Raw genomic sequence first — 26,600 nt, forward strand, 5'->3', positions numbered from 1 at the left:
AACTACTAGAAGAATGTGGTCATGTGCAGCATAAACAACCTACAACATATTTCAGTGTCTTCATTGCATCCTGATCAGAAGTGTCCATTCATGATCTGATCGCTCAGGTCAAACGTTCATCCTGCTGTGAACAAAACACTTGTATCTATAAAGATCTTAAACTGAAATTCTGCCCAATGTTGGAATAAATGCATCAATGGCGCTTTTCCACTTGTACCTACTCGGCTCTACTCAGCTCTACTCAGCTCGATTCAACTTGGCCCAGTTTCTGTCCATTACAATCCAGTACCCGGAGCAGGAGTAGGAGGTTGGAGTGAAGCTGCTGTGACTTATTTTGACTGTGTGACACAAACGAAGAAGAAAACAACACCAAAGATGTAGAACCTGGAGGAGATGATAGATGTGCTGCTGAGTCTGTGGGTTGTGTTCAATATAAAGTTAAAAAACAGGGTGATGGAAGGCTTCAACGGACAAGGCTTTTTAATTTGTTTTTCCTTGTCTCGGCGCTGCTGAAAAGTCCTTTGGTAGTCATGAACTGGCTTGGCTGACAAAACTCCGGGTAGATCTTTTTGTTCCTTATCGCCCAGATAGATCCCTTTTTAATTGTCTCCTCAGCACCAGGTTTATGAACATCTGCACCTCACAGTTGGATCATGAAACAGACTTTTGTGCTGCCATTGCTTGTTGTAAAAATGACTAAAATGACCAAGAATCTCCGTCAGAGTCTCTCTTTCACTGATGTCACATCCTGACTCAGACGTCTGACTCCAACCCCCCCGACCAATCGGTGGTCTGTAGTGTGATGACGTCAGATACAGCCGACTCAGCAGCTTAGAACCTCGAGAGTAGATACAGAAAAGTATCTACTCAGCACGGTTAAACCCCTAGTGGAAAAGTGCCAAACCAAGTGGAAGTGAGCCGGGTCGAGCCAAGCCGAGTAGGTACTAGTGCAGGGGTCGGCAACCCAAACTGTTAAAGAGCCATATTGGACCAAAAACACAAAAAACAAATGTGTCTGGAGCTGCAAAAAATGAAAAGTCTTGTATAAGCCTTAGAATGAAGCCAACACATGCTGCAAGTATCTATATTAGTTATAACTGGGTCCTCGGCTGCAAATGCAGCAGTGTTTGCAGGCTGGAGCCTCGGGAGCTGCGTTCTGGCCTGTGTTCCCGGCCCCCCCCCCCCCATCCCCGGTCATCCCGTTGCTGCTTCCACCTGCCTACGTGGATGTCTGCTGTTGCTGCTTCCACCTGCCTGCACCCCCCCCCCCTCTGGTCATCCTGCTGCTGCTTCCACCTGCCCGCTGTGTGCTGCTGACGTCCCTGACTCCCCCAGTCTGGTCTTCGGCAGGAGGGTCCCCCCTTATGATCCTGGTCCTGGTCCAGGTTTCTTCCCTCCTAAAGGGGAGTTTTTCTTGCCACTGTTTGGCTTAAGGTTTTTCTCCCACTATGGGAGTTTTTACCTGCCATTGTTTATGTAATAATTGCTCAGGGGTTTATGTTTATGTTTATGTTTATGTTTATGTTTATGTTCATGTTCTGGATCTCTGGAAAGCGTCTAGAGACAACATCTGTTGTATTAGACGCTATATAAATAAAATTGAAAATTGAAATTGAAATTGAAAAAATGTAGCATGTTAATGTCTTTCCACATGACTCTTTTTGTTACGCGAATCTATGGAAGAGTATCAGGGCCGAAAAATCCAAATAATATTTTAGAGGAAGATTTTTTTTTCATTATGCACTTCGAGAAAAAAGTCAAAATGTCGAGAAAAAAGTCGAAATGTTGAGAAAAAAGTTGAAATGTTGAGAAAAAAGTCAAAATGTCGAGAAAAATGTTGAAATGTTGAGAAAAAAGTTGAAATGTTGAGAAAAAAGTCAAAATGTCGAGAAAAAAGTCAAAATGTCGAGAAAAAAGTCGAAATGTTGAGAAAAAAGTTGAAATGTTGAGAAAAAAGTCAAAATGTCGAGAAAAAAGTCAAAATGTCGAGAAAAAAGTCAAAATGTTGAGAAAAAAGTCAAAATGTTGAGAAAAAAGTTGAAATGTCGAGAAAAAAGTCAAAATGTCGAGAAAAAAGTTGAAATGTTGAGAAAAAAGTCGAAATGTTGAGAAAAAAGTCAAAATGTCGAGAAAAAAGTTGAAATGTTGAGAAAAAAGTCAAAATGTCGAGATTACTGTTGAAGTACAATTTCGAGAAAAATGTTGAAATGTTGAGAAAAAAGTCGAAATGTCAAGAAAAAAGTAAAAATGTCGAGAAAAAAAGTGTAAATGTTGAGAAAAAAGTCAAAATGTCGAGAAAAATGTCAAAATGTTGAGAAAAAAGTGTAAATGTAATTTCTACACATTTTACAGCACTGGAAAACATTAAGAATGTTTGAGTCATGTTTGTCCTCCTACAGAAACCATATTAAAACCAAAAATATATTTCCTTCCCCCAACTACAGTATTTCCATTTTCAAACATTTTTGAAAAAGCTCCAGGGAGCCACTAGGGCGGCACTAAAGAGCTCTAGAGCCGCGGGTTGCCGACCCCCGTACTAGTGGAAAAGCGCCAGAAGCCATGCTGACATAAACATTTATCAGACTAGCAGTAAAGGGGCAACTACAATCTACTGTGATCTATACTCTACTCTCACTTTGATCACAGTAACCCAGATTGAACATGACAAAGTACTTGTGATGAACCACAAACCATCCCAAGGGGCTTCATTGTTCTATTATAAAAGGAATCTATTCCGTAGCCTTTTACCAAACTCATTCAGTGCCAGATACATTTTTTTAATTCTCCAATGAATGACTTTGATAAAAGCATAAATGTGACAAAAGGCTTTTGCTTCAACATTACTCACTACAGCCACAGCATTGGATGACAGAAGCTCCTCGGGTGACATGGAGGAGAAGTAGGCGATGTTGGTGAGCGTGTACACAAACGTCACCAATGGGATGGAGATGTAGATGGCACGGGGTAGATTCCTAACCGAGGGCAAACATCATGCACACATAATACAATCAATTCCCAAGATACATGAAACATGCACTAAAGTTGATCACAGGCAATATGAAATGGTCCAAAAACAACATAGAAGGTCACTCTTGGTAGCGTGCAACAAGTGTCATACGAGCGTACACTCGCTGACACCAGAAAGCTAGAGGGGAAAATGGGGTGAACAAATGATAGGGGTTTTAAAATGATAATGGTAAACTGCTTTAAAAAATAAACCCTGAAAAGAACTGCTCACTTATAATCAGCCCGAAGAACGAAGGATGTACCAGAAACTATTCAACATCATTTTCTTTGGTTAATCTGTGTAAAAGAAACATTTCCTGCTCTCAACTGTATGTAGATTAGTTTTGAGCAGTTGCCAGGAAACTCTGAAACTCTCCTGGAAGAAAGGGAAAGAAACCCTGTTTGAATTATAAGGATTTACTGTCAATACAACATTTAAGAATCAATCAGGTTTTCCAAAGTCTTAAAATTGAACAATCAAGAATTACACATCATCATTATTTAGTTACCAATGAGCGTTAATTAACTATGTACGCCGTTTCAGCCGTCCCTGGAAGGACGGGGTAAGTAACAGCTGGGAGCTTCTGTGTAAACACCTCTATAAAACCTGACGCTCTTAAGCAGGGGTATTCAATTGGCGGCCCGCGGGCCACATGCGGCCCGCCAGGAGCTTTTATGTGGCCCCTGGTCATATTTCAAAAAAGGGGTTGTTTGTTGAATTTTTTTTTTTTTTTTTTTTTTTAAACAATAGTGATGCATCGAATGTTCGGGCGAAAATAGCAAAAAAAAACCATCATTTGAATAAGTGAGGACTTTGCATTTCAGATGGAACTTCTAAGCCTCCTATAATTCGTGATTGTTTTGTTTTGCTGATAAAATGCACAGATGTTTCATTAATAAAGGAGCTTATGGTTAATATTTTAGTTGCTTATTTATAACAACAAACTGGCTACTATGGACTGAAATGCTTGTGCTCAATGCTTAATATAATATTAAAATAAGGAAATCTTGGTGGAAAGTGGTGCTTTGTCATTATGGCGTGTTTTATTAAAAGTAGGTCAATATCAATTTCATTAAGTTTGCACAATGCATGGTTTCAAAATGAACTTGCATTTAAAATAATATTTCTTTATCTGAATATTATATTTAACATTCACAATGACTAAATCTGGAGACAATTAATACATAATTCATATGTAAACTAGATATATTCAAATGTATAATACAAATGTATTATATATACATAAGTCTTCGTCTTTGAGTGCAAAATACATTTTGAAAACCCCCACATTTTCAAATTGTGCGGCCCTCTCCATACAGTCCTTTTGCAGATGTGGCCCCCGGCCGAATCTAGTTGAATACCCCTGCTCTAAAGCATTGAGGTGGATTGAGATCTGCACTGTTTACAGAGAAGCACCCAGTGCTGTTTATAAAACAAATGGAGGGTAATAAGAGCATATAAGGATCTGAAGTTGACCAGCTAAAAGTGAAAATTATCATTTACATATGAAAAACATTCAAATGAATATTCGAGCTTTTCGGGACTGGCCATCCAAAGATCACGTCAAGGTCAAAAATCAGATCATGCAACAGGACAACGATCCCAAGCTGCCTCTTTCTCCTATTCTACTTTTCATCCTTTTTTTTCAACACAAATCGATTGTTTCCATCTTAGCCTGTGCTTTGCATCTTTTTTCTGTCAATGCTAACCAACTAAATCTATAGCCTCAATTCCAGCATCCTCCTTCCAATGCTTTACCCGTCCCTCTTTTTTATGTGTCCACAAAATCCTATTCTAACCTCTTTTACTTTACCTTCAAGGTTTGCACTGCTAGCTGCCTCTCTGATGCTCTCTCTTAATTGTATCCATCCTTGTCACTCTCAACATCTGCATCTCTGCCACCTCCAGCTCTGCCGTCTCTGAACCATGGAGTAGAGCTGCTTTCTACCGTCTAGAAACATTGTCCTTTACTTTTTCTGCAACTGATCTATTACAGAGGACTCTTTTCCATATTTTATGCTGATCTACAGCTTCTTCATCTCTCCTCCATGCATTCTCACATTCCACCTGCTTCTTTTTGTACATGAATCCCATCTTGCTTCAACTGACTGTCATCCCTCTTTTACTCTAGCGTCTATATCCACCCCTCCAGATTTTCTTCCACCTGCTCCATTCTCTCAATTCAGATCAGAATGACCTCTACAAATGGTTTCATGGACACTCCTGTGTGATTTTGTCTGTCAGCCTATCCTTGATGCAGTCCCACTTTCACCTGAAATCCAGCTGTTATTCCTACTTCACAACTCACTGCTGTCATGCTGCAATCATACAGAAACCGTATAACTAACATCCTTTTTCTTCCCAACGCCAGACTTCCTGCAAAACCACACTTCCTCCTCAGCTCTTGTACACATTTTTCTAAATATAAAAAGAGACATTGCAACTCTTCCTAACCTTGCCCGTACTTCTTTATCATCATTGTCAAAATCAGAACCAGTACACAATTACTCACATTTCATTCTCTATCCTTAACCACCCTAACCTGCTGCACATCCTACCCAGCTCAATCTATTGCCAGTCAGCACAAATCCTTCCGGCCTTCCTTAGACTCACTTTTTGCTTCATGTCAAACGGACTATAATCTCATGCACACCAGCATATCTACAATAGAATGGTCTTCAGAGAGCGGTGCATGAAAGAACATTTGCAAACGTTTATGAACTGAAGCAACATTGCCAGGAAAGGTTATTATCATACACTGATAATGTCAAACATATAACAGTTATTGATGCTGTTGAATCATGGAGTCAACATAGTTTGTCACGCATTGCTTCGGCATTCTGTCTAAGTATTTGTTAAACATATAATGATGATTAATACGTTATATCCAGTACTGGAGTTGAGGGGGGATGAGGGGGGATGGCACCCCCCCCCCTGTAAAACTGCCATCCGCCCTTTCCATCCCTTATGTCATTTCATCAATGAATGTGGTTTTACTGCTATTTCAACATTTAGAGTCATCATCAGAAAAATAATTTATTTGACAATTTTCACCTGTTTCAAGTCAATTTTCACTTGAAATAAGTAGGAAAATCTGCCAGTGGAACAAGATTTTTAGCTTGTCCCAAGCAAAAAAATCTTGTTCCTCTGGCAGATTTTTCTACTTATTTCAAGTGAAAACCTACTTGAAACAGGTGAAAATTGTTGTTTTTTCCAGTGATGAGTCTTGTTTTAAGTGTAATAAGATGTTTTACTAAAATTAGACATTTTAACCAGAAATAGGACAAATATTCTTATGAGTTTTTGCAGTGATTCATTTTACTTATCCTGTGAAGGACAGAGTCATATTAATAAGTTCAGAAAAGTGTTTTTTATTGTTGTGTTTTGATGTATTTGATGTAAGCCCAGTGGATATTTAAAGCTTACAGAAGGCTGCATTTAACTGCTGCTATGTCATTCCTGCAGTATTTCTGCAGGTGTTTTGGTCACTGCTATTATTTGTAATATATTATATTATTTGTAATCAGCACAAATTATCTGTCCCCATATGATAAAATCCACCACCCCCCCTGATTTATTTTTACAACTCGAGTACTGGATATATCTTATGTTTCTTCGGAGGTTGTGTTTCCCTCACGTTAAAAAAAACAAACCGTTGTTTTCATGGGTTACACAAATTAGCTAACCATTTACTAAATCAGAGTCTTATCAACAGCATAGACAACTAACTAGTACCATCATTGGGAAATATTACCACCAACTGTAAACCATACCGTGAACGTTTAATTTTGACAGAAAAATGACTAAAAGTCTGATATAGCACAAACAATCAGCAAGAAACACAGAAAAACAATCGGACATATTCAAAGGTGATGAGAAGAGTAAATACTTACCGTCTAGGTTCAACCACCTCTTCAGTGACATAATTGAGGAAGTTCCAGCCGCTGAAGGCGAAGGACGCCTGCAGGAAGGCCAGAGCGATCTGTCCCACCGACGGGGTCCTGTCCAGTGAGAAAGCCACCTGAGGGGTCAACGCCTCGTAGTTCCCTGGCATGAAATAAGACATTTGGGGTTGTTGGTTTCCTTTTGTTTTTAAGTGATGTGGATGCAACCGAAGGAGAAAGAAGGAGAGGTTTACCATTGCAGATCTGCACCAGTCCAACCACGATAATCAGGCCCAGGGCCATGAGTTTCCCCACGGTGAAGATGTCCTGGATCCTGGTGGCCATACGGACACTGGAGCAGTTCACCCAGGTCAGCAACACTGCAAACACAAGACCAAGAGAGAGACACTCAGGTTTGAATCCTGTAACTCTATTTTCTTTATTAAAGGGGACCTATTATGAAAACCAGGTTTTTTCTTGCTTTAACATGTATAAAGTGGTCTCCCCTCAGCCTGCCAACTCAGAGAAGGAGGAAAGCAACCAAATTCTGCAGTGTCTGTACAGCCGCCCGGATGAGCCGTCCAGTGTGATGTGGATCTACGAGCCAATAAGATTCTGCTCATTTTCGTTACGTAACCAAAATCCAAACCACGCCCACAACTATAGAACCATGTAACTGCATGAGAGCGTCCGACTATCGTAGCACTGCGTGACATCGGACACTCTCTGTCCATCTACCTCCAGCAGCTGCCACTTTATTGAGGTTTTTGTAGTGAAATGAGGAGGAATCATAGAGATAACTTCTCATTTCAACTAACTGGATCAGCCGTTCCTCATCCATGACTGTTTCCTACAGCGCTTTCAACCGGCTTTCAACGCGAGCGACAGGAAGAAAATAGAAGCAGGACGTCCGACAAATGTTCAGCTCAAAACGCAGCGCTGCGGCCAGTTAGGACAGTCCAATAGAAAATAAAGCAATGGAATTGATTTTGTCACTGAAGCTCATTTACATCGCATGCTGTTAGGAAACGGTGTAAAGGCTGATTTAGGGTTTCGCGTTACACCGGTTTAACGCAGAACCATAATTCAGGCTTAACTCCGCCGGCCGGAGCTTCCGCCATTTTTCCGTAGCGGTGTATCGCGTCATTCAGGCAGCCAATCAGCACAGAGCCTCATTATCATAGCCCCGCCCACTCAGAATCCCTCATAGATAATGAGGTTAGAAACGGTAAAGATAAAGACATGGCTCAGAGGCTGAATTTCTAATTTATATAGAAAAAACAAGCTTGTTTTTAAGACATTCAAGGCCTGTTTAAAATAGACATTAGATGCCATAATAGGTCTCCTTTAAGGTAGTACTGAACTGTAATGGAGAACAACTGAGACCGAGTCGAGTCAATCAAGTCGAGTTGAAAACTGTATAATCGAAAAAGGGGCAATAGATGCATCCATCCATCCATTCATCCATCCATTCATCCATTCATTCATCCATTCATCCATCCATTCATCCATCCATCCATCCATCCATCAATCTATATAACAAGGGTCAGGGGTCTGCTGGAGTCTATCACAACTCTTTGGGCAAGAGGCAGCGGTTCACCCTGGACAGATCAAATGATGCTATATATATATATATATATATATATATATATATATATTAAATTCAGATGTAAGTCCCTTTAGATAAAAGCGTCTGCTAACTGACAGTAGTAGTAGAAGTCGTTTTCTAGTTTCATTTTTTTGAATTAAGATAAAAAGGAGATAGTAATTATGTCAAGAAATAATAAAGGTAATACTACATTTTTAAAAAGTATGGTTTTTAATAGCTACATTAAACTGGAATTGCTTTATATCTATATTAGTAAGTCTATAGAAGATCTTTCCTGGCCACAGCAATAAAGACGGCACACTGCAAAAACTCAAAATCTTACCAGGAATATTTGTCTTATTTCTAGTTAAAATGTCTCATTTTTAGTCAAAAAATCTCATTATACTTAAAACAAGAGTCATTACCAGAAAAATAACTTGTTTCAAGTAAATTTTCACTTGAAATAAGAAGAAAAATCTGCCAGTGGGACAAGATTTATCTTCTCATTACAAACAAAGAAATCTTGTTCCACTGATTTTTCTACTTATTTTAAGTGAAAATCTACTTGAAACAGGTGAAAATTGTCTTTTTTTTAAGTGTAATGACATTTTTTTTGACTAAAAATGAGACATTTTAACTAGAAATAAGACAAATATTCTTGTGAAGATTTTGAGTTTTTGCAGTGTGCAGCGACTCATTTCCCTTAGGGTATCTATAAAGTTGTTTTTTTTTTTAAATATCTAACAATACTGGACAACACAGAGGTCCCTAACAAAGACTAATAAATGGTTCAAGAGTGTCTGTAGAGCTAGCAGAAGCCGGACATGGTTATATCTGTGCACGGAGGGGGTGTGGGTGGCAGCAGTCAGTTGCCGTGGGAGGCAGGAATGTGGGAAACGGCCGAGCAAAGGGAGGCCATGATTGTTTCACCTCGTCCATCACTGTCACTAGCTTTGCCCTGCTCTCTCTCATGGTGGCCTCACTCTCCGGCACAAAGACGAGCTGTCAGTCCCATAAAACAAGCCACTTCCGTTGCAAGGGACGAACAAACCGCAGGGTCCTCCCACCACCCTTCAAGGAGGCCGGGCAGAGCTCGCATTTCAGGATCCAGTCCCAAAAACAACAATGAATGATGTCAGAGGCAACGAGTCACATGCTAAAGGTCCCGTTGTCTCACCTCATGGAGCAGATTTCAGAGCTCGCTTCACTTACTCACTGATCTGACTTGAGTGGCTGTGTGAATTACTTGTAGCAGATAATCTGGGGAGGCAATAAAAATCAAGAAATTAGGCAGCCTGACAGGCTGACAATGACGATTTACAACTGTGGAGCACAGGAAGTCTGCTCGGATGCTGGGGAAGCAGCTCCAGTGCAGAAGAAATGGAGTGAAAAGCACTGTTGAGAAGTGTCAGACAATTGAATCACTCAATGAAAATTTCCTCGTGTTCGGTCTGCCAGTTTCTGCAACAAGAAATTGATTTGGAAGAAAGGTGTTTGTAAATGATGGGTATATTTAGCTGGAGGCTTATAAAGGTGAAAGAAAACATTCAAGGCAAAGATGTAAATAGGCCCCGGATGGAAAGAATGACTTTAAGAACCTGTTGCTGAAGTAAATTTAGAGCATTGATGGCAGCCCAAGAAAGCTAACAGGAACAGAGTAACGCCAGGTCCAGCCGGAGCCAGAGCCCAGCAGGAGAGACTGTCTCCCTCAACAAGACCAGCTTTTCATCTTTTTCAATCGTCAGTCACCCTCCAGAGGAAAATAAAGCCAACCACCGCAGGTTATCGGATTCACTTTTTCTTTTTCTTTTTTTTTCTTTTCTTTTTTTTCCTGAATTCTACGACGGAGTATTAGGGCCAAACTAAGACAAAAAAAAAATTGGAAATTACGAGAATAAAGTCATAATATAATGAGAATAAAGTCGTAAAATTACGAGAATAAAGTCGTAATGTTGTGAGAATAAAGTCGTAATAGAATAAAGTCGTAATATTATGAGAATAAAGTCGTAATATTACGAGAATAAAGTCGTAAAATTACGAGAATAAAGTCGTAACATTACGAGAATAAAGTCGTAATGTTGCGAGAATAAAGTCGTAATAGAATAAAGTCGTAATATTATGAGAATAAAGTCGTAAAATTCCGAGAATAAAGTCGTAAAATTCCGAGAATAAAGTTGTGACATTACGAGAATAAAGTCGTAATGAACAAAGTGGTAATTTATGAGAATAAAGTCATAATATTATGAAAATAAAGTGGTAATTTATGAGAACTCTAACAGGAAGAGCAGTCTTCTCCCTGTGTTAAAATGAAGAATATTGAGCATCTTGTGAAGTTATATTTATATATTCATAATATATTACAACTTTATTCTCGTAATATTACGACTTTATTCTCGTAATATTATGACTTTATTCTCATAATTTTACGACTTTATTCTCATTACATTATGACTGTATTCTCGTAATTTCCTTTTTTTGTTTTTTTGTTTGACCCTAATCTCCGTCGTAGAATTCAAACTAGTGGTGGGGAAAAAAATCGATATATTGCAATATATTGTTCCGCTCTCTGTCGCAATAAATAATCGATAAACTGACGGCAAATATGGATATTTTATTACAACACACATAATGGATTTACGCGGTTGTCACCGCACTATTGTTCATGCACTTTAATTTGTCCAACCACTGTACAGACTGTACAGTGTTTACATTTACAAGACTAGGAGACAGTGAGCAAATATCCAAAATTAAGTTGCTTACTGACTTTTCAGTATCAGAAACAAAGCAGTGCACTGTCCTAGTTTATCTAAAACATGTTATTAATGTTCATGCACGTTAATTTGTCCAGCTGTACAGTCTTTACTTTTACAAACCTAGGAGGCAGTGAGCCAAATATACAAATGTACTTTCTTTGTACACTGTATGAAGTTTTGGCATTGAATAAAGGCATTTCATTGTTGTTGCTTTTGTTTTCCTTTTCTGTCCTATTGTGTTTTTAAGGACACTTGTAATTGCTCCTCCTGCTAACTGTTCTACTTGTCGTTACTGTTGTTTTATTGATTTTATTATTTTATCAGAGGTGGAAAAAGTACTGAAAAATTGTAATTGAGTAAAAGTATCTTTACTTTGCTTAAATCCTACTCAAAGTAAAAGTAAAAGTACTCATCTAAAAATTTACTCGAGTAAAAGTACAAAAGTACTTCATTTAAAATGTAATTTTAGTAAAAGTTACTTTCAGTTATTTAATGCAAAAAAAGGATGAGTCACGAATCAAATCCAGCACAAGTTGTTTTAATCAACTTCGAGGCATATTAAAGTACACATCCACACTTGGCCAAGGGTTTTTGTGGCTTTCCGCTCCAGAATTTCTATCTTCGTCGTGCCATATCAGCAATATCCATCTTCAAACGCGTGGATCCAAAAGGGCGTGCAGAAGGCAAGGCGCACTTTTTCTTCTTCTTCTTCTTTTGTGTTTCCGGCAGTTTCGACGCATCAAGGCGCACTTTCACGTTCACTTCCGGGACACAGGGGTTTCCGCCCGCATTTAATTTTTTCACCATAAATTTTGTACTCAGTAACGTGAGGGGGTTCAAATGTAGCGAAGTAAAATACTTGGGTCAAAATGTACTCGAGTAAAAGTACAAATTACATATTTCAAAAACTACTTAGAAAATTACAAATTACTCATAAAAAGTACTCAATTACAGTAACGTGGGTAAATGTAATTAGTTACTTTCCACCCCTGTATTTTATGTTGTTGACATTAACCTGCCTAAGGGACTAAAGATGAAAATTAGCCGTTGGCTATAATCTTGCATATTTACATGTATATGTTCATTAATATGTATTGTCCCTGTTATAAATAAAATAAACTCAAACTCAAACTCAAAATAACTACAGACGTTTTCCTTTTTATGGGTATTTTTTCTTTGTCAGTCACATATATCGTGATATATCGTTGATGAAATTTCTTACAATATCGTAGATATCACGTATCATGATATTATCGTTATCGTGGGCCACATATCGCCACAGTATTGAATCGTGAGTTACCCGTATCATCCCAGCCCTAATTCAAACACAGTTATTGTTTGTGAACCGGGTTCTCTGAAAGAAACTCTGGATTCAACCATGGATGAGATGTAGCCTACTGATGTTATGGCGTGGCTCTATTCTGTCTCTGTGGGTGTGGAAAAGCAAACCAGGTCTGAACCGTTTTTCAAAAAAAAGGTAACTGGGAAGCAACACATGTCAGTCAGAGATAAGGGGACTGTAGCTGCCAGAAGGGATGGGCCGTATGGACTAAAAAATGTCATTTATCCCAATAATGATAAAAATGACAATTAAAAAAAATACCAATTCAACTCCACCTTTGTAACTATAAATCTATCACTCTATGTCTTTGGAGCCCCCAAATCACTGCTCTAAAATAATACTAAATGCTACTAAACTACACCAATTAAATTGAAATAATAACAACCAATTAAATTAGTGCACCTGTACTGCAAAACTGTAATGACTCAAATGAAACAAGTTTGAAATGTAAGAACAGATTCAACATTTATTCAAACTGTATGGCTTAAACAGTGGGATAACAGTGCAAACAGCAAAAGTACCATTGTCCTTCAAGTTTTCCTAGCTTATAAAATCACAAAGTAGAAAAAAATACAACCTGATAAATAATGAAACAGGACAAATAAATAAAAGTTCACTGAAAATAAAATCCTATCAGTGATGACCTCTTCTAATATAAATAAAATGTGCAAATTAACCTGTGGTTGGAACATGCCACAAATGAGATACTATTGCAATTTTTTTTCGTAATAGTCAAACGTTCAATCAATATCAAAATGTAACAACCATTTCCTTCTGTTTTTGCAGACTCTGCATATAATAGATGATGTTTGCTCCTCGTCTCTCTTTTTAAATCCAAACCAGTTCCAGATAACGGAGCTGGAGCCTCGTTTAACAACGAGCTCCTCGCTCTCAGATCCGCCTTCCGCCATGTTTGTTACACAAAAACGTCATCAAGGGGAATTTATCCTTTTTACCACGAGATGACAAATTCTTACCGTGGGGAGTTCTTTTGATGGTATATCATGAACGGTAAAATATCACCCATTCCTAGCTGCCAGTACAATTTAAAAAAAAAAGAAAAAAGAAAAGGGTTTCGTAGCCAACAGGTAAATGTGGTTGATGGAGTGTATTTTAAGACCAGACCGAACATAGTATCTAGCAAAGAAAAGAGCATATTGTAAGTGGAGTGAAAAGTGTTTGAAGAGCTACAGCCAGTCTGGTAGCGGAGGGCGTTCGTAGTGAAACACTGTTGAGGGCACTTCTTGTGAAGCATCCGAGAGGGCCAACTATGAATCTAGTTAAAATGTGTAGCGTACCTCCTGCTTCTGACAGTTCTCTCCTAACACACAGCAGCACACACACAACACTCCCACTAAAGTCCACACACACTCATCAAGTACAACCAAACTGAGCTTTTGTTGTACTCTTTTGGAAGAGGAAGACTCAGCATTTACGTTGGCACAGGACGGGCAGTTGCAGGTCTTTTGTCTTACTAGGGTCCCAGCATGCTACCAAATAAACAGGAGGAGAAAACTAATTAGTGATCTGCAGCAGCTGTGATAATTAGTCCCTCCTGGCACCGTTCCCTGAACTACTGCCCCACATCTCCCTCTACAGCCGAGCAGAAACCCCACACCTTCACAAAATGGCCTGCTGATCATGGCTGGACTGGAGCAGGATGGATGCAACATTCTGAGAAAGAGAAGTAAGTGAATCTCTGGAACATGAGCGGTGAGGGGGATAAACTGCTGCTATAGGCGGAAATAAATGGGAGCCAACAATTGATAGTATAATTGCTGTAGTACAAAACAGTCCAGAACTTGGACCATTTGCAAGCAAATAATCTGCAACTGGAGTAAGATGCCACAGCTTATCAAACAAGTCGTTGCAAAGTGGAGCTGCATGGTATTAGCTCAGGTGATGTGATTGCCGTGGAAGAAAGATAATCTGCTCCAGGAATATCAGTAGAATCATTTCTATTTTGCGTAATTTATCTAAAGTGATCATGCTGTAGAGAGAGCAGCTACTTCAGTTAAGAGGCTTGAAATGAAGGACTTTCCTTCAAGGGGTTAGCTGAGAAAGGCCAGTGTGGCAGGGTGGAGGAGCTGCAGCCACTCAGGCTGACGGGACACAGGTGTGGCCCGTCAGCCTCTCCACCCTGCCAGCCTTATAAGGGAGAGACAGAGAAGCTGCAAGGAGGACTGGGAAGCTGCTGCTGGTCGTGGTGCTTGTGCACGTGTGTCCTGGGTGTGAGGTTCAATAAAAGGGTTCTGCACTAAACTCCGCGTCCTCTATCCTGTCGGTCGGGCCCCGTAGCACTCGCCGTGCTACACTGGACATTTAGCGGATGACACCAGCCACGACTCTCTTTATCAAACCATTCAAAAGTTATGGCAGAAAGTAGGAACTATCAGATATTGACCAATCATAAGAAGGGGCGGGGCTAATTAAGGCCAATGAAGCTCAAGGACTCAATACAGAGTCAGATGACACCACCCACGAGTCTCTATGTCAATCCATTCAAAAGTTATGGCAGAAAGTAGGAACTATCAAATATGGACCAATCAGAAGAAGGGGGGGGAGCGTGCTTTTTGGCGTCTATCGTCTCCAAGGTAACGCTTTTGACTGATAAAAGTAATGTGCATTGTCGCAGGATCTAGATGCACATTTTGATGTATAACACACCTGGGTGCACTTTACGGTTCGGGCGAAGAAGCGGCCGAAGAAATTACATAAATTGTGCCAAAATTACACGATTAATTCAAAATGGCCGACTTCCTGTTGGGTTCCGGCCATGACGCTAAGAGACTTTTCTTTAAGTTGTGACATGATACAGGTGTGTACTGATTTTCGTGCATGTACGTCAAACCGTATTGTGGGGCTTGAGGCACAAAGTTTTCTAGGGGGCGCTGTTGAGCCATTAGGCCACGCCCATTAATGCAAACCATTAAATATCACATTTTTCACCAGGCCTGACTTGGTGCAAAATTTGGTGACTTTTGAGGCACGTTTAGGGGGGCAAAAAGGCCCTCATTTCGTCGGAAAAATAAAAACGAGAAAAAAAAATCCTTCAGATACAATAGGGCCTTCGCAAGTGCTCGGGTCCTAATAATAAAGTGCTCCTGATTTTGGTGCTCTGACCTGATAAATGACATCCTGGTGTTTTCCACTGCATGGCACCGGCTCTGAAAGGGCTTGTTTTAGTTTTTGATTGCCCAAATCAGGAATCTGTTATCAGTTTTAGTATCAGGCACCAATTTCGACTTATTTAGGACAGCTTTAAGCTTGTTAATAACCAAATATGTAATCCTGAATATTTACAATTTTTAAAAAAAAAGGGTAATTTGACTCGGTAGCTAATCAAATAATGCACCAAACCCTCTTCCACATCACTACTCCTCCTCTCCTCCTCTCCACTATGGCCAACTCCTGCAATGAACAGCCTCAAAACGATCATATAAGCAGCCTGGAAACCTTGCAAACATCCTCCAAGAACGTTTCCCAACCTTTCCCAACAACAACACTGTGGAGAAACAGCCACCGTTGAAGGAGGGAGTTCTCATTGTGTTTCATAGATGATCCATCATCTCAGCTCCTTAAATTAGCAACGTATCAGAAGTCATTACGAGTTCTCGTACACACCAGCATACAGATATTACAGATGTTTCCGACTCACAGGAGAAAGCCAGTTGCAACTAAGCTATCATGGTGTAATTGCTCTCCTCCTCAGGGTATGCAGCACTAATTGAAATTTCTCTGAGTGTACAGGGACCGAGTGTGCTCAGTAACCTACACTCCAACTGTTCCTCCCACTGGACATGGAAAGGAGCAGGGTAATAAGTCTTCTCCAAGTCCATCAACACATAAAGCCAAGTTGGTTAAACTCCCACACAGTCTCCACAAAGAGTGAAGAAATGGTTCCTTACTGGCAGTAAGGATACCCGTCGGTAAGTTACTGCCTGTAGGACAAAAAGGCTGCACTGCTCCTCCTGAAGTCAATCTTTCTCCCTACTCTGAGAGTCTCAATCATTTACATCTGGATCAACATCACCACAACATCTATTATGACAAATGACAACAACCACTGTTCAGTTCAATTAAATCTAATTAAATGCTTTCATATAAAAATCATGAATAACAGAAGTAATCTATGGAAATTTAAGAAAGAAACTACACAAGTTAAATTCAAGTCCCATTAAATACGGCACGATTCATTTAATCCAGTCATGATCAAATTCAGTGTAATAATTATCTAATTAAACCCAATTCATCCATTTAATTTCAATTCAATTCTGTTCAATTTAACACAATTTTACTCAGCACATACGTCAACGTTGCTAAAACCAATAAAAAGCTGGATTGCAAACACTTCTAATCTCTATGACTTAAAGACCTGGACGACTGTCAATATACTGCAAATAAACTCAGATAACACTGAGTTTGTATTCCAGAAAAGGACCACGTCGTCCTTAAAGCAGCACAACGTAACTTTCAGCTTTTCTGAGTTTGGCGGCATCTTTTGGACAAGCGGTAGTGCTTTACCAGAAAGAACACTACGTTTCCCATTAGCACCAGCGCGTACTGCCGGAAAACTCCTGTCCCGTCGCTGCATTTGTTTTGAGAGAAGACGGGACGCTTTTCTGTTTCACCAAGTGAACAGACGGAACGCAAAAAAAAAAGATGTTAAACTGCTGGAAAGGAACTGGAATTTACCGGGATACCTTAAACAAGGAAGCCAGGGAGCGCTATATGGAGAAAATAATGATTATTAACGGATCCATATGAAATCCCTACTAAAGAATGAAGCTCCTCGTCGGAGCGCCACTCTTTAGAAGGATTTACTGCCGCAGTTCTGCAGAACCACCGTCTCCGGCTACCTTGTTTAGGAGTGTTTGGCAGCTGCTTTGGTAAATGTTTGACTCGCCATGTGTTTCACTAAATGAGTATAATAGTACAACATACAGTACATGTTTTGTATTACTCTTACTTTTCTTTTCTTTTTTTTGACTGCTTTGAAGAGGCTCCGAGGCGTGAGCAATATTTTTTTTTCCTCGTGAGATTATTTTTTTTCTCTGCAGCTACAAATCAAATAGTTAATATTTTTTCCTCAACAAAATTAATCGCACCGCAGAGAGCTGGCCAACAACTGCGTTTAGCTGGAGAAGTGGGGAATAAAACCCGTTTGAATGATCCGACCCCGGTCTGTGAGTGTTTGTTTGTGGTTTAATAAACCCGTGTTTTGATCCGACGCCCGTCTGTGTCCGTGTTTGTTTACTGAGGAACATTATGTTTGGTCGGACTCGTTACAGCCGCGATCCAACCGAGCCGACAACTCTTTTACTCTTTTAATTTCCTATCTCAGATAATTGGACAGCCTCCGTGGTTCTGCCTCCGAGCAGGAAAGCAGTGAAAAGTTAAACCATTAGGATCTTTTCCCCACGTCTGTTATGTGGAGCTGCTGCAGCCACAACACAGCAACGGGTTACCAGCTTCTGCTGAGCTCTGCGCTCCACGCCCCGCCCATTTTCGTCTGGACTACGAATCGGGAAGGAGGGGGAAGTGGCGTATGCCGTAAAGCAGTCAAAGCCGTAAAGATTTGTAGTTTTTTAGTGTGGCAGGGTTCCTACCATGCACCTCAAAGTTACATAGTGCCAGTGAAGGCGATACAGACCCCTCAGACCATGACAGAGGTTCATTAAACCTGTTGGAAGTTGATGTACCATCACAATGACTCTGGAAATATTAGATTAAGGTGGAAAAGTTACATAGTGCCGCTTTAAGTCTAGACAGCTTTACTAAACCCTTGGAGTGGTTTGGTATCATAAAGTAACTCAGAGGAATCTTTGAATTACTTTTCTTTTTCATCGTATTCATTCATTGTTTAAATCAAACTATAACTAAGTTTCTAGGATAACCACCTTCCACCTTTGTGAAGCCTTCAGCTGATCCTAAAAGCTGCTGTGAGTAACGTGAAAGAGGCAAAAACACGGGGAGACAGCCAGAAACGGATATTGTGCCTGCAGTGGTTTGACAAGAGAATAAAACCGAGACAGGAACACAACAGCACCAGGCGGGGAATACTTTCTACGGACGTACAAGTGGAGAAGAAGGGCAAAGAGAGGTGCCTGGTGCATCGTGGGATATCACCTACAGTAGCAGGCTTGGCCTACAGCAGCATAAAAAAGGGAAGACATCCAGTTTTGTTTTTTAAAGCGAATGCGGAAATTGGAAAATAAACAGTTCCTTGAAAGACCACAAGAAGCAGAACCCTAAACTGAGTCAGTCTCCCCTGGCGACCATGTTAAAATCTCTAAAGAAACAGATTTACAGCCATCAGGAAGAGTTCACACCCAAGAAAAGACTGAGTAGCGTGAACACGACTGGAGCTCACACAATATTTCTGGGAACCACCAATATGGACATGATGATGCACAAACAATATTCCAAAACATCAGTCCAAGTTAAGACAAGACGACTTTTCAAAGTCATAAAACAATCACAACATCCCCCCTCCCACCCCCCCCATGCTACACCACATGTGTCCGGAGACAAACACCAGAGTTAAGGCCAGTCCCAATCCCCCCCTAGTCCTACTTTTCATCCCTACCCCTAAATTTTGCACGTTCCCGTGAGGGTAGTGGTGTCCCAATTCCTCTTTGCATGTAGGGGGAGTGGACATAATGAGTAGTGATGCACCGATTGTTCGGTAACCGAAATTGTTCGGCCGAAAATGGCAAAAAAACACTTTCGGTGTTCGGTGGAATAAGTGGGGAAAAAAAACGAACAATTAATAACGGCGTTGTAAAATAAGGAAATAGACTGGCCGCTCCGTCCCGTAACGTTGCGCACTACATAAATCGTTGGCCAACCAAAAACTAACCCCATAAGAATTTTACCTTATAGACTGGCCGCTCCCGTAATAAATCGGCCAACCAAAAACTAACCCCATAAGAATTTTACCTAACATTCACCAGGAGGTGGAACCAAAACAACATAATGCTGGGAAATTCAAAAATCTTCATTTTTTTTTATGTTCAATAAATATTTTCTACCTTGTAATTTTGTAAAAGATTTTTTTTCTTTGAAAAGCATGCCTTAATAAAATGTATTTGATTTATGCAATGGTGAAAAAATTGGCAAAATAAATGAAAAACTGCTGAAGAACCATGTTCGGTATTGTTCGGTATTCGGGCCAAGTGTTTATTATTATTTTCGGTTTCGGTTTCGGCCACAAATTTTCATTTCGGTGCATCACTAATATCGAGGGCTAGTGTGTATGAATCTGGCCCTTCACAGCTAGGGATTTCAGATACTGACTTCGCGACGGAGGGCTAGAGAAAATTTCCCAGAATGCTTTACGTCATCATTTGCAGACTGAATCAAACAAAAAAACATGGCAGACATTTCTTATTTTTTAGTGAATAAAATCAATATTTTTAGTTAGTTTCTGCATAAAAATGGTTTTGATTACATTTCTAGCGAGAAATATATATTTTACTTTCATAATATTCACTCAGTGAATGTGCATAATCACTCGTTTGGTCGTTGTTGCGTTGTTTTTTCAGATCTCGCCAGAATAAAGGCTGATTTATGGTTCCGCGTTACACCAACGCAGAGCCTATGCGTCGATCTGCTCCCGAGCCGGCGTCTCTTCTCATCCCCCGAAAACATCGGGTCAAATTTCTTAACAGGCGTTATTTGGATAAACTGAGCCCAGGTTGGGGATCTTAACGGTTACTTTTACGCCTGGAAGAAATATTAAAACTTAATAAAGTGGCATATTAACAGCGCTACAGCGGAAATTAAAACAGCTTTTAGCTCTGGGCTTCCTGATATGGTGTGACGTATGTGCAAACGTAACTACGCAGTCGCTTACGTACCCGAACGTAAACCACGCAGTGACGTAGCAAGTGGTGTCCCAATCCCTAGGGAACATTACAAAGCCCTACCCAAGTGGCTTCATTTTGAGGGTGAAGTGGTAGTGGGTGAGGGCTGGTGGTAGAAAGTAGGGTGAACATTGGGATTGACCCTAACTGTCCTCAGTTTTTAAACCTCGTCTGCTTGCTTCACCTTTTGTCACTTTTTCAAACTTCACATTTTAGTTTCCGCTCAGGTTGACGGCTCCTCTGCTGAAGTCGTGGCTCGGAAGAGCAAATCAGGCCACCAGGACAGGATGCCAGCGGTAACTGCCTTTTAGGAGAACAGCCGAGACCTTTCTGGCACCTTTCTCCACCTCCCTATTTCTCCACACCACCTCTTTTCTCATCGTCTGTGCACAGCCAGGTTTACCACCATGAACAGCTTTGAAGGAGATGTCAAAAGTGAGCAGCAACATGTGTACAACTCTCCGGAGAAAGACTCAGATTAGCTGAAAACCATCTGCTTTATAGAAGATGTTTCCTCTCAAACGTACGTGAAACAGGACGTTATAGAGGAACAAAGTTGCACTGCCGTTGTAGCTGCGGTCCACTCAGAACATGGCCCCAACAAACTTTTAAAATGTGTTTAAACCTTAGCTGATTACAAATAATGAAGCATTTTTATGGTTTTTCTTTCTTATACTGTGAAATAAATTAAACTTATAATGATGGATGTATCATCTTTCATACATGAATTTCTGAGACCTCTGCATCATAATAAAAATTAAATAAATACTAAAGACCAATATATTCATAATGATACAAAAAGGATGATTTATAAACCGCTAAAAACAGAATTGGTGGTGTTTTTAATTTCAATAGATAATAAATGCTACAAATAAAAACAAAAACTGGATTTTGTGTTTTATGATATATATCAATCGTTAATTTAAAAAAGAATAATGTTTGACTGTGTAAGAGATTTCAGCTGAGCAGTTTCAGGTCTTCTTTGCTTTACAGAACTGAACCCCACACTCGTCCAGCGACAGAATGCATATTTAATCACAAGTGTATTAAAAGACTTCAGCTACGTGTTTCAAAGAGACACAGATCACATGACCACATCTTCAGTAACAAGAGGCACGGATGAGGAATGAGGATCCACCAAAAGCAAGCAAGCGTTGTGCCGAGAAGTCAGAAGAAATATGCATCAACGTCTGATTAACATCTTACTATCTGATCCATCAACGCTGCGCTAGGACGGTGCTTCTCCGTCATTTACCACACTCTTATCTCGAGCAGGTGGCTCTTAAAAATGTTGGGAAAGACACTTACGTAGGCAAGTCCCAGACAGAAGTCGTGTGGCCATGTATGGAGGGACACAGTTGGGGAAAACGGGCTGCAGGATGTAGTTGGAGAAGGTGAGGGCGATCACTGCCAGCGTGGTGGGGTACATGATGAGGAAAGCGCTCCACAGCAGGAGGAACCTGGGAGAGATAGATACAGGATCTGTTAGTCAGCCTGACAGAAACACGGTCTGCATACCTTCTCTGCTAAATCTGTTTTTTTGTGTAACTCCATCCAGCACATCTAATTTCTGGAGGATAAACCTGAACCTCCTTTTTGGGTCGCACTGTTATACCACAAATGTAGTGGATTTTGAAATAATTATTATCTGTCTGAATGTCCGATCCTTTCTTTGCGTGCAATCATTCCTGCAGAACTAAATCAACCCAACACAAGAGTGTGAAAACAGAGGTGGGTAGTAACGAGTTACATTTACTCCCTTACATTTACTTGAGTACGTTTTGGGAAATGTTGCTTTTAGGAGTAGTTTTGAATCACTATACTTTTTACTTTTACTTGAGTAGATTTGTGAAGAAGAAACTGTTCCTCTTCCTCCGCTACATTAGGCTACGTTGAGCTGTTACTTTTCTTTTATCCCTTTTATCCACGTACGGGTCAATCTCATGACATCACTGGGTGATTCTTTGGGAAAAATGTTTTTGCATGTTTTGTCACATTTACACAGACTCAAACACACACAGAGTTTCTATGAGTTCATGTTTGTTCTAGTTCTGCCTGGTTAAAAAAGAAAAGTACCAAGGCTTGAAATTTTGTGCTACTTGTGCTTAATTTATTTTTTTATTCTGCTATTATTTTATTTATTATTTATTAAAGTACTTGAATTTACTTTTTAATTTAAGCTATTTTTTATTCATTTTAATTTATTTTATTATTTTATTGATATAATTTGCCTGAAGATGATTATTTTGTACTTTTGTCTGTTTTAAATGGTTGTGTTAAAAAAAACATTACTCAGTACTTGAGTAGTTTTTTCACCAAGTACTTTTTTACTTTTACTCAAGTAATTATTTGGATGACTACTTTTTACTTATACTTGAGTCATATTATTCTGAAGTAACAGTACTTTTACTTACTTAAAAAAAAATCTTGTTCCACTGGCAGATTTTTCTACTTATTTTAAGTGAAAATCTACTTGAAACGGGTGAAAATTGTCAAATAACATTTTGAGTTGAGTACAATTTTTGGCTACTCTACCCACCTCTGACAGAAAAGTCTTCAGATGGCTCCTTCTAGGTTTTTACATTTACCACATGACATATTCCTGCACAGAAATACACTCCACCCTGCTTGAATGCTCCGCAGGGACAGAGGAGGTTTCACTCACCCCATCAGTCCACCAAATATTTCCGTCACGTAGGAATAGTCTCCTCCAGATTTGGGAATGGTGACGCCCAGTTCAGCGTAGCACAGGGAGCCCAGAGCAGAGATGCATCCTCCCAGCACCCAGACCACCAGCGCCAGCCCCACCGAGCCCGAGTGCTCCAGCACGCCCTTGGGAGAGATGAAGATCCCGGAGCCGATGATGTTCCCTGGACAGTGGGACGAGAGTTAGGAAGCTTGTTGATGCCAGGGGTGAATGTGCTGCAAGGTCACGTCTACGCCAGGAAGTATGAATGACAATGAACTTAAGATGTCACCTGTTATTATCGGTTCATAAAACTAAAATGCATCAAAAATAACACATCTAAGGTGCTAACCACTTTCATATTTTTTGGGACTGCCAAGCAATAAGACCTTTTTGGAAGCAGATACAGATGCATGTGGGAAATATATTTAATGTGACCATGCCATTGAATTGTGAAACGTTATTTTTGGGAGACATAATGTTCGAAACATGGAATGTAAAAGATAAAAAACTGCTGACTATACTGTTGGCAGCCAGTAAGAAATGTGTTACAAGGAAATGGTTAAAAGTAGAACCCCCCACTATCGACCACTGGATTGGGATCATCTACGACAGGGATGTCAAAGTCAAATACACAGAGGGCCAAAAAAACTAATTGTCTATAAGCCGAGAGCCGGACTGGTTCAAAGTTTATTAAAATATATTGAAATGATTGCACGTAGCCTATTGAACCAAGACCTAATACAGTGTATTATTTAATGATTAAATGAATAATCGGGAAAACACTTTCAGCAGGCACACAGACAAGAACAAACTGCCTTCAAAGAAAAATCACATGTCCCGTACATTCAATGAATAAAGTAATATTTTCTTATGGCTCCGTCAGTAAGAGAAAACATTTTCAACAGGCAAACAGCAAAAAAGCTATTTTATTTCAAAAACAAAATATGTTCCTTATATTAAGATACCGGTAAATGCATAAATGAAACTGCATGCATTATAAACTGAAAATGCAATATTATGCTGCTCTATTATGGGCTCAAATTAATGCCATAAATATTTTGTATCTGTAAATAAACTTTGTACTTGTAGAAATATTTTGTGCGTGTGCAAAAAATATTTGTACTTGCAAAAAATATTTGTACTTGTAGAAATATTTTGTGCGTGTGAAAAAAATATTTGTACTACAAATTTTTTACAAAAGCTACAAACTTTTTACAAAAGCTACAAACTTTTTACAAAGCTACAGACTTTTTTACAAAGTTACAGACTTTTTTACAAAAGCTACAAACTTTTTTTCAAAAGCTACAAACTTTTTTTACAACAACGAATTATGGCGAATTATGGCACTGTTTTGACGTGCCAAAGTCAACGGGCCTTGACTTTGACATATGCGATCTACGAGATGTATGTTATGGAGAAGATCTCTTCCTCCCTCAAGGTTGAGAAAGAAAACTTTTATAGGATCTGGTCCAAATGGACTGAGCATGTAAAACCAATCACATCTGACTTCATGTGAACTATTTTTTATGTGATGTAATGATTGTAAACATGGGTGCGCTCCCTGGTTCGGTTTTTTTTTATTTTTCTGTTATTGTTTCTGATTACTGTTCATAAAAAACACCTGGAGGACAGTAGGGACAAAATCATTTAAGTTAAAGATTGAATGTAAAAACGTGTAAGATGGAATCCTGCTGCTCAAAATAAAAAGAGAATTAAAAAAAAAACAAAAAAAACATCTAATTTGGTTCAATGATTGTGCTGAAGTATTTAATCGTTTATTTTTCATCATTTTGAAATCCTAGGTGTGTGATGCTGGGGAAGATGAGCGGTAGGTTTGTCACACGAGACCAGTCAGGTGTGTTTTCACACGTAGGGGTGGCATTTAAACACACGTGGCTGCTCCAGAGCCACAACATCTGCTTTTAGAAACACACTTACTTACTGATCATCAGTTAATCAACCAGCAGCACTTCCGTTTCCATGGAAACAGCGAGAGTTTACAGACACTTCCTCCATTGTGGTTAACTAAGTTAACTTTTAAATAATGAATAAGTGTGTATGGTGTTGCTCTTCTAAAAGTTGTTTGAACTGAAACGTGTTGTGCTTTTATTTTCCTACTTGTTCTAATATCCATGGGAAACTCATTGTCTGCCAATGAGTAGGAATGGGCGATATTTTACCGTTCACGATATACCGTAAAAAAAAATTCCCCCACGGTAAGAATTTGTAAATTCACGGTAAAAACGATAAATTCCCGTTAATGACGGTTTTGTGAAACAAACATGGCGGAAAGCGGATCTGAAAGCGAGGAGATCGTTGTTAAACGAGGTTCAGCTCCGGAACTGGTTTGGATTTAAAGAGAGACGAGGAGCAAACATCATCTATTATGTGCAAAGTCTGCAAAAACAGAAGGAAATGGTTGTTACATTTTGATATAACGTTTGACTATTACGACAAAGATATTGCAATAGTATCTAATTTGTGGCATGTTCCAACCACAGGTTAATTTGCACATTTTATTTATATTAGAAGAGGTCATCACTGATTGGATTTTATTTTCAGTGAACTTTTATTTATTTGTTCTGTTTCTTTATTTATCAGGTTGTATTTTTTTCTACTTTGTGATTTTATAAGCTAAGAAAACTTGAAGGATAATGGTACTTTAGATGTTTCACTGTTATCCCATGTTTAAGCCATGCAGTTTGAATAAATGTTGAATCTGTTCTTACATTTCAAACTTGTTTCATTTGAGTCAATACAGTTTTGCAGTACAGGTGGACTAATTTAATTGTTTTTTATTAATTCAATTTAATTGGTGTAGTTTAGTAGCATTTAGTATCTTTTAGAGCAGTGTTTTGGGGGCTCCAAAGACTGAATGTGGTGATAGATTTATAGTTAAAAAGGTGGAGTTGAATTGGTATTTTTTATCGTAATTTTTATCGTTATCGGGATAAATGCCAGAAATTATCGTGATACATTTTTTAGTCCATACCGCCCATCCCTACCAATGAGGGTCATTTTATTATTTAAATAGGGCAGATTTTCTAGAAATGATGGTATTTATCCGCATAAAATCATAAACATCAAGCCAATCTGAAAGACAAAGTAGTTTATTCAATAGTTTACTAAGATCTTGCAGAGATGGATGGACGTCAGCTGGAGCCTGATTGTTCCTCATGGATGTTTGTTACTTGCAGAACACAGACCACCATGTTTGTTGGACACGGCTGGACCAGCATCATACATCCTTTTCCCATGTCACTTGTCTGGCAGGGTGTTCTCATGTTCCAGCCTCTCTTCTGAGTTTATACGGAGGACATTAAAACACAAATGGCTGTGTAGCAGGAACAGAAGAATGTAAAGGCTATCCGTCAGGACAGAGGCAAACCCTCTTGGCCACATTTTCAGTATGCAGTGTGGAGTACCAACAGGTCCAACACATTCAGGCAGCAGCGCTGCCAGGAGCATG

The 26,600-nt window shown here is 39.4% G+C and overlaps 1 protein-coding gene across 2 annotated transcripts in view; it reads right to left on the reverse strand.

The window, feature by feature from the left end:
- slc7a10b (solute carrier family 7 member 10b) overlaps positions 1 to 26,600 on the reverse strand; it is a 49,792-nt gene that overhangs the window by 8,815 nt on the left and 14,377 nt on the right. Inside the window, exons 2-6 of one of the 2 annotated variants that reach the window (XM_061722231.1) lie at positions 23,108 to 23,312; positions 21,751 to 21,902; positions 7,146 to 7,271; positions 6,901 to 7,054; positions 2,849 to 2,972 (exon numbers count right to left, since the gene is read on the reverse strand). In XM_061722231.1, coding sequence (XP_061578215.1) covers positions 2,849 to 2,972; positions 6,901 to 7,054; positions 7,146 to 7,271; positions 21,751 to 21,902; positions 23,108 to 23,312 — 761 coding nt within the window. The remainder of the gene's footprint in view (positions 1 to 2,848; positions 2,973 to 6,900; positions 7,055 to 7,145; positions 7,272 to 21,750; positions 21,903 to 23,107; positions 23,313 to 26,600) is intronic. The other variant, XM_061722232.1, reaches the window with a different exon arrangement.

This window comes from Cololabis saira, chromosome 5 (assembly GCF_033807715.1).
Source record: "Cololabis saira isolate AMF1-May2022 chromosome 5, fColSai1.1, whole genome shotgun sequence".
Classification (NCBI taxonomy): Eukaryota; Metazoa; Chordata; class Actinopteri; order Beloniformes; family Belonidae; genus Cololabis; species Cololabis saira.